Source organism: Mizuhopecten yessoensis, unplaced genomic scaffold (genome assembly GCF_002113885.1).
Source record: "Mizuhopecten yessoensis strain PY_sf001 unplaced genomic scaffold, ASM211388v2 scaffold8537, whole genome shotgun sequence".
Classification (NCBI taxonomy): Eukaryota; Metazoa; Mollusca; class Bivalvia; order Pectinida; family Pectinidae; genus Mizuhopecten; species Mizuhopecten yessoensis.
The window spans coordinates 428,982-437,592 of record NW_018407597.1 but is presented as its reverse complement, the minus strand read 5'-3'; the positions used below and the strand labels follow the sequence as shown (position 1 = coordinate 437,592).

At 32.5% G+C, this 8,611-nt stretch overlaps 1 protein-coding gene across 1 annotated transcript; it reads right to left on the bottom strand.

The window, feature by feature from the left end:
* Nucleotides 1-4,927: 4,927 nt before the first annotated feature.
* Nucleotides 4,928-6,501, bottom strand: LOC110456120 (shematrin-like protein 1). The gene is made up of 4 exons (XM_021506678.1): nt 6,432-6,501; nt 5,837-6,228; nt 5,372-5,479; nt 4,928-5,049 (listed from the first exon to the last, which is right to left on the bottom strand). Exons 2-3 carry the CDS (start codon nt 6,213-6,215, stop codon nt 5,418-5,420), a joined length of 441 nt encoding a protein of 146 aa, XP_021362353.1. The 5' UTR covers nt 6,216-6,228; nt 6,432-6,501; the 3' UTR covers nt 4,928-5,049; nt 5,372-5,417.
* Between the last annotated feature and the right edge of the window lie 2,110 nt (nt 6,502-8,611).

The window sequence follows — 8,611 nt, the reverse complement described above, 5'->3', positions numbered from 1 at the left end:
CATAAGTATGATAATTATTAAATCAAACTTTGCTTAATATACAACATTATTAAACAAATTTATGAAACTTAAATTGATTAGTCGTTATGGCATTGGTGGTATAGTATGTAGCGCACAAGGGTATTCTAATGTATGAGGAAACCGGGATACCCGGAGACACCCAAGTGGACGGGCAGGTGACCCTGTACCTTTTCACGTCCGATCAGGGAATCAAGCCCATTCATTTAGGTGTAAGGTGAGTACGCTACCACTCTGCCGGTCGACCATTCATAATAATTTAATGAATTATACAAAAACAAAAATGATAAATAAATAAATGAAATATTTAATAAAATAACAAGTGATAAACATTGAAATACATTATCTTCTTAATATCGTTGTGTGTGATAGCAAACTATGTAATTGTTTTATATCTAAAGCAGTAAAAGTTACCAAATTAAAAGAGGTGTGTAAAAGACTTGGTATCATAGTATAATCACAGGAGATCAAGAGCAAAATAAGAAGCCGGCGTGGAACAAAGGTTTGGTCATCATTTATCTGGAGTACAAACTGGTCGAGTAAAAGAATCGTTGAATATTACAATCAATTATACTGAATGTGGTACAAAATTGTTATTGTTAAAAATGAATGATACATTTTTTTGTTTTTGTTTTATAATACATAACCATATATTTGTTTTTAATACTGGCTCATTAGAAGGATAGTCAAATTTGCTATGAAGCATATTATAAGACGAAATAAATTTCCATTCATCCTCATGAATAATATATCATGGAACTTAATAATGTGTTATATTATTTAGTTACATTTTAAGCAAACATCAGTCAATATACTAATTATAAAGTCAAATAATATATGAAAAATACAGAACTTTCCTCATGACGCTGTGCTCACGCGATCCAACTTATTTATCAATAAAATACAATATTTACAGTTTCAAGTGTAATTGACTCAATAACCTTTGTTGAGGTTATATTGTCATTATCACTCGATAACGACAGTCATTCTCGTTCCCCTAGTAATACATACATCTTGTACATATGTGTACGTCAACAATCCGGGGGTTTCCATTGCTATTTTCGATAGTAAACAGAAGTACCGGGGATACCAGTTTTGTACAACTCATTAGTGTATTCATGCAAAAGATACATTGTTGAAATGTATAAATACATTGTTAAATTTATACATTCAGATGACGTCGTTGTTTACAGCGCCCGACTCTTTGATGACTGCACCGACTGACAGGACGGCTGGATTTTGTGTTTTTCTACGTGTTCATTTACATACTCTTACTTTGATGACATGGTGTAAACAGTACCCAGAAATAAAATAGTAAATTCAATTTTGACAATAACGTTCGATAAACAACAATTTTGCCGTAATATTTTCAACTGCACTCGATAAGACTGGTAGATAATGGTAATCACAGGACGGGTTCGATAAATTTACATGACCTACATGTCATAATTATGCCTGCCTAAATACTGATAGTTAGTTCAAGAACTGGGTTTTCTAATGATTGAAGTTAAAATCAAAATTATCAAATTGCTTCGAATGTTTATGATTTTGTAGACGCTATGCCTAGTTACCGTTGCCGTGGAGTCTACAAAAATACGGGAGAGTTCCAAAACTGCGAGCCGTTTGTGCCATATTATAGCGTTCCGGAATCAAACGGGACATCTTTGGGTATTAAATATAAACGTTGAGAAAAACTGTAAATGGAATGACAACGATATGATTTTATTATAACAGTTAACGAGCGCGAGTGAAGTATTGTATGAGTGCATCGGCTTACGCAACTTTGCAAGTTGTGCTAAAAATAGCCGAAAAGATCAACTTTGAAGTAAGAATAATCGCTAATGAGTTATGATTACATGTTTAAGAGCGAACATACAAACCAATGTGATGTTTATTTTAAAGATATGCAGCCGATTTTGTTCGTATAAGTCCTAGTCTAGTCGTATCATGTCACGGTGGCCTAATCATAATCGGCTTCGAGTTCCATTGTAGTTATCACCCGATAACCTAAACTAAATAGAATGTTAATCCTTAATTATAATATTTTATCAAAGACAAAAATTCTTTGTTGAATATGTGGTTATATGGACATATAAATTGATATTGACCTCGATTTCATCTCATTTCAATATTTCCATACATATTTTCATCTCATTAAAAGTTCCTAATGGACAAGCATTCTGTGTACGATGATATTGTTTATTGTAAGATGATAATGTATATCTGCCGAGCAGTATCTTTTTCTTTTGTTAATTCAGAGCAATATAAAATGACATTTACAGTTTTATTACCGTGTAATTCAACGTTTGCGAAACCTATGTCATCAGTTAAAGAACTAAACCCCATCGGCAATATAGCAAGGTAGATTAAATCTGATCTGCTGCCACAAACATTATCGATTGACACTGAAATTAGATTATTGACAATCAAATACAATTGAAACTTGGTCAGGTTTTACAGTGGAAGGTCGGCTGTTCTAAATATTTATTATTTAAGACAGAAAAACAGGAAAAACAGGAAAATACAGAATTATCAACAAATCATAATTCGAATTCAATTTTTTTTAAACTAGCGTAAAAAACGAACAAAGGAAATTTTACATAGAGACCGTTTAAAAGTACAACGAGAATCATTCCAGTTGTGCCTGACGGGTAAACGTCTTCTGCATCATTGTTTGCAGTTGTATTTCTGGTATGATAATTTACCATAGTTGTAGGGGTGTTAAGCTTCTCTCGGTATAATATTTACAACCAAGCGAAGTGAATACCACCTGTGGCAATGTGAGCTAGTTATAATGGAACACTTTCTACTATTTCAGGTCGTCATTCGCATTCTGTTCCATAAAAATGTATTTTAAAATTGGACGGATATATAAAATATGCATTTCAACATTTTAATGCCCTCAGTTGAATTAATTAATTACAAGAACTGTTTTAAAGCTCTGCTTATCACATGCTATATATTAATACGCCGTAAGAGCTTATGAGAAGAAATATACTTTATTATTATTGTATCCATGACCAGTAGAGGTGTACGTGGGTGTTGGTTTTTTCAAAAGTTTGTTTTTGTATGTACGTGATGGAAATTTGACTTTTATAAACTGAAAATTTATTTTGGCAAATGGATTGAGATTATCTCCTTGTTGTTATTAAATGAATGAATAAATAGAAATAAAACGATGAAAAAGCAATGTAGATCCTGATGAAACTCCAGATATCGTGTCAGCCAATTCAGCATATTAAACACACTCTGCTTTTGCTTTTAAGGTATGTCGATAACCAAACTATCGAATTCCCGCTCAGCTTATTTATCTCACAAATGAACTGTGATGTTTTAGTATGTTGTACGCTTTGCTTATATTACCCAAAATAATCTAATTAATTTATTACCAGAAAAGAATCACTGCCTTGCAAACTATAACACTGGTGTCCACATCAAGGCTCTCCCTTATCTCTAAGGTAATATGCGGGACGAGCTACAGGGAATGCATTAAATGACTATAACAGGCAAATAGCGCTAGGTTAGACAAGATATTTGGCAAGCCAACCGATAAGGACTGGGAGGCGCTACTGAGACTATGGCGTTGAATAACATGAATATTGGGTTTGATCACGAATGGCTGACAACTTATAGTTCATATTAGCACAATTCCTCGGCCAATAGTTACTATTTACTGACAGAAGGTTACTAAGTTAAGAATAGGTTAAGGTAAAGGTACTACTGTACAAGTTGTAATCGTGAGGAACAGTTTAACTTCTTCTTCTTTCCATTTTTTAGTTTTCCAAAGAGAAATTGTAATATCTGGATAAAAGATACTTTGCCTGGTGATATAGAATGTATTTTTCTTTTTGGTTTACTGCTGCATTAACGATTCATTGATAGCAACAGTTTTAATTAAGTGCACGATCAGCAGTGGATAAGTCGAGGTACGACCAATTGGAATCGCTGTCCTTGTTTATAGTATGTATTATCGTTTCCGAATTTATGTAATTCTGCAAATTCTTCGCAACATGTGTTTAATATGGGAAACATCTGTTGTTAAATATAAATACACAACAAGATTATATATATGTCCATGTTTATATGACATACATGTTATTTCAAACATGTTAATTACACTACAGCTCTTAAATACCCTAACTAGGTTACTGCCATGGTAGCATCACTTATACTTAAAAGTGTTGTAGACAGGATGTTCTCATTTCCAAGAATATTTCGGAATAGGAACTTTTTCTTTTCTTGTGATGTTTCAGTTTGTATATAACGCATATGGTTTCTGATTTGGAGAGAACTTGTAAAACAGAGTAAATTAGTAAACCTAGCGCTGGATAAAAGTTACACTCCATGGAATGTGAATGGTGTGAAAACAAGTACCATGATGTTTGTTGATATCGCATTACTGCTTCAGGAACCGATTCGAACTTTTGACATCATTTCACTGGCATACGTCGTTTAATCGTGCGCATTTTCGTTACAGTGAAATAAATATTACGATACAAAAAAATGAATAATGATGCATTTATGAAAAAACCCGATGTGAATTTATCTATTTTTATGAAAACGAAAAATGTGTTTTAGAAAATAAACTCTTGTTCACCTTTGTGAGCAATAATAGGTATTTCGAATTCACATTGTTTGTACTGAAAACTTTGTTAAAAATTCAGACCAATACATATTAATTACCACTCATAAAACTGAACGATGATATATACAAAAAAAAAATGTGAAGATACATTTTCATGGAAACTAGAAGCTGTATTGTAGTCAAACTAAAATCGTGTTCAATGTTGCGGGAAATAATATGTATTCCCTTGAATTATAGCAAAATATTTAACGTAAAAAATTGGAAATAAACAACATATATCAAAAATCTATATGAATGTATCATAAATTAATTCAAAATCAAATGTTTATTGTACATGTTTTTTTTATTAATGAATGATGAGCGGCAGCAATAATAATATTTAAATACAACAATGAACAGACGGATTTCCACAGATGAACCAAACATAACATGATATTGCGCGATATCTGAAACGAGAAAAACACATCATATTAGAAACAGAATCATTATTGATATGATTAAAATATATTCATGTATCTTTGAATATTTATTTATTTATTTTGTGTTGAAATAATTTATTCAATGTAAAAATAGGGGTTGCTTGCCCTTGAATGTATATCATTACATGAAATATTTATACATTTGTAATTTATTCTATTTCAGGAAATTTTTCTTTCCAAAGATTAATATAAGACATTGGTCTGTATGTATGCTCCTTTTCCTTCAATGTAAATTACATTGTATCTTACTCTTATCCTATGTTTCATATAGAGATTGTGAGATACTTACATATATAGTAGTTGCAGAGATATAAATAACATGGTGGATAAACCAATTAACCGAGCAGTCCTCCGTTGGAGTTGCTGAGCAGTAATGGCAGAAGCAAAAGCATTAAGACTGAAAAATGCGAAACGAAATTTATTAAATACATATTTTACAAAGTCTGTGTAATAGGTGTTAATAAACCTGTTAGGTTTATATATATATATATCAATGATATAAGTGAATATTATTTAAGACTTTAATTTTAAGTTGAAATGTTTAAAAGTTCCTTACACATAACAAGCCATTTCACATTTTGTAATCATAATAAAAAAAAAATCATAAATTATTGCTTTCATATATGAAGTATAAAAATCATTTAAAACATTTTATGAGTTTAAAAATACAGCAGACATGCAAAACATTATTTTCTATAAATTGATTTAAAGAATCAAGTATAAAACATCTGCTTCAGAAATTTCGACTACTTACTCAAACCGTTGTTTTGACCGAAAATGCCATCGTCTCCTCCGAATCCTCCGAATCCTCCCACGGGCATTACAGGTGGGGGTGGCATATACATTGGCATAGGCGCTGCGTAGGGGGCACGGATAACAGTGCTCTCAACCCTTCCGTAGCCCTTTCCGTATCCATTTCCGTATCCCTTGCCGTATCCCTTGCCGTGTCCGTATCCCTGTCCGTACGTCATTCCACCATACTGAGGGTAACTCGACGCATATCCGCCACTCGAATACTGTGGAACACCATAGTAGTTATCGTCATCGTAAACATCATCCCCCTCCTGCCCAAGACAGGCGCTGAGGCCCAGGGCGACGACGACAACAAGAAGGGTGACACAGGCGGTTCTCATATTGGCGGAATATCTGTAACACAGAAAACAAAGCATACTGTCAAGCGAAAGGCATTAAAGGAATTCGCTTCAAAATATAGAAATATATATATCAAAGTTAAAAATATAAGGCTAAATTGTAATTTCCAAATTTAACTAAACAAATATAATATCACATATTGGTTTGTAAATATGAGGAGAACTTTTCAGAAATCGTGTAGCTTTGTGTTTATTTACCTCAGTGAACGGTGTAAAATACTGACGATTGACTTGGGATATACCCCTTATATATACTCAGCGATTCCTCCAATGCCATGTGAAAAAGAAACGGCTTCCGCTATACTTCGTTTTTTAGATGCCCTTCGGCATATTCCTTACTATCGCCGAGACGACATGATGCATGCAATGATGTAAACAGGCCAGACGGGTGTCTAACCTTGTGCAATTCTTTGTACAGGTAAGCCATCAAGGGTTTCGTTGAAACGGGAAAAGTATTGGCATTGGCGTTTGCTATTAGTTAACTTATGGACATGTTACATTTCATGTAATATGTTGAGAAATATGTAAGCTCTCGTAACAGTAAGCTGTCGTGTTATTTTGATACGTAATCAGATTAAAAAGTAAAACTGTATCTCCTTCAAACAAATATCTGTTGAAACATATTTCGTGTAGTTCCCTTCGCAATATATCAATTTGCAGGGTAGCATTTTTAACAACAGAAGTCACTACAAGGTCTTTCCACATGTAAATCTGTTCATTTTTATCAATTTGTTAATGGTACATAAATTGTTTTGTAGTATTTTATATATTAATTAATTTATTGCAAGACATTACATTTAACCACAAAGTCCGACTGAAGGTATATTAAATTAGATTAGATAAAATGTGTTTGAAAGCTTGTTTACATTATATTAATTGTAAATTTCTGAATGATCATACATGTTAAATTGAATTACGTTGAAATCTTTGGCATTAATGTTGATATGAACGAAAACAATATAGCATTATCTTTTTGTTCGAAGTGATGAGTACCAAACAACGAAAATGGGATACTTGCATATTTTCAATTTTAAGAAAACCATTGTAATCCTTAAAATGGTAGCTTGTATATTTAAAAATAAGGTTTGTTTTCATTTCACTATAAGTATTATTTTCCTGAAACAAGTCGCTTGTGTAATTAATAATAATGTATATTTTCATGTACCAACAAGTGTTATCCTAAAACAGGTAGTTTGTTTATTTGATAATAAGGGGTATAAATGTAAATTTGTAAAATAGTTACCATGAAAACGATATCATTAGGTGTACGTTTTAGTTTTTAATGGAACATAAACGTTGACACATTTTCTCAGATATCGGGTATTACATGTTTATGTGATTATTACATGTTCCTTTGGACACTTTGTAGTCATTACAACAAAATATTCTCTCTCAATTTGAAATATATTGGGAATTCGACTTATGTTTTCAATGTTAAATAAGACTTCGGTCAAGAGTGGTTTGAATCGGAAACAGTTTTTCAGTTTGCAACATTCTACAATTATTTTTATAGGTAGTTTATACATGCTTTGTAAATGATCTGGGTATTTCACTATCTCCGAGCACGGTTTAGTTAATGCTATGAAATATTACTCAAACGTCCAATGTGCGTATAATTCGGAGCCATTTCTTTGAATGTTGATAGATATAGTACAAATGTATTAGGAAAAAGAACCTCAATCACAGAAGAAGACAAGCACAGATATTTCCCAAAAGAAGGTGGTTATTTGAACTCATCAAATTTCAAAGTTACAGACATTGCGTTGATACATACATTGTCTTGAAATGTGAAAACTGACGAAGCATAGCTAAACAGTTTAATTTCTACAAAACGTCTAGATATGGTATATTTGCTGTATCTACGATAAATAAGGATATTTGCGTTTACAAATACGTTTCAGCAATTCCCCTAACAGGCGCAAACTTTCGAATTTCCCCCAAAAAATCTGTTACTTATAGCTTACAATAAATTAAACACTCAAATTCCAAAAAAAAACCGGGTCCATAGGCCGAAATATATTCGAAGAGCAACACAACAGTATGTGCAGCAACAGTGTACACTTCCAAATAACCTCATACTAAAGTAAGAGTTACCGACTGCGCCGGAAATGGATAAAATTGAAAACATAGTTAGTTCTTTCCACGTATTTACATCATCCCTTTTCATCTTTTTATGATTTAGAGTGTAGAATTCGGTAAAGAAATTTTATTTTTAAAACATCGATAACTCACATATACGCATTGAATATAATCTATTGGTTTCCCTGTTTTTCTTGCAATATCTGTCTCCTTCTACTTCACAGCAGTACCACTTCGTTGACAGCAGCACTTCGATATGGTCAAGGAATGTATGTAATTTAAATTAGTTTAGCCTTTAA

Coding starts and splice junctions, on each gene's coding strand:
- LOC110456120 (XM_021506678.1), bottom strand. CDS start 6,215: ATGAGAACCGCCTGTGTCACCCTTCTTGTTGTCGTCGTCGCCCTGGGC. Junction 5,480..5,836: donor CGGTCAAAACAACGGTTTGA/GTAAGTAGTCGA, acceptor CGCATTTTTCAG/TCTTAATGCTTTTGCTTCTG.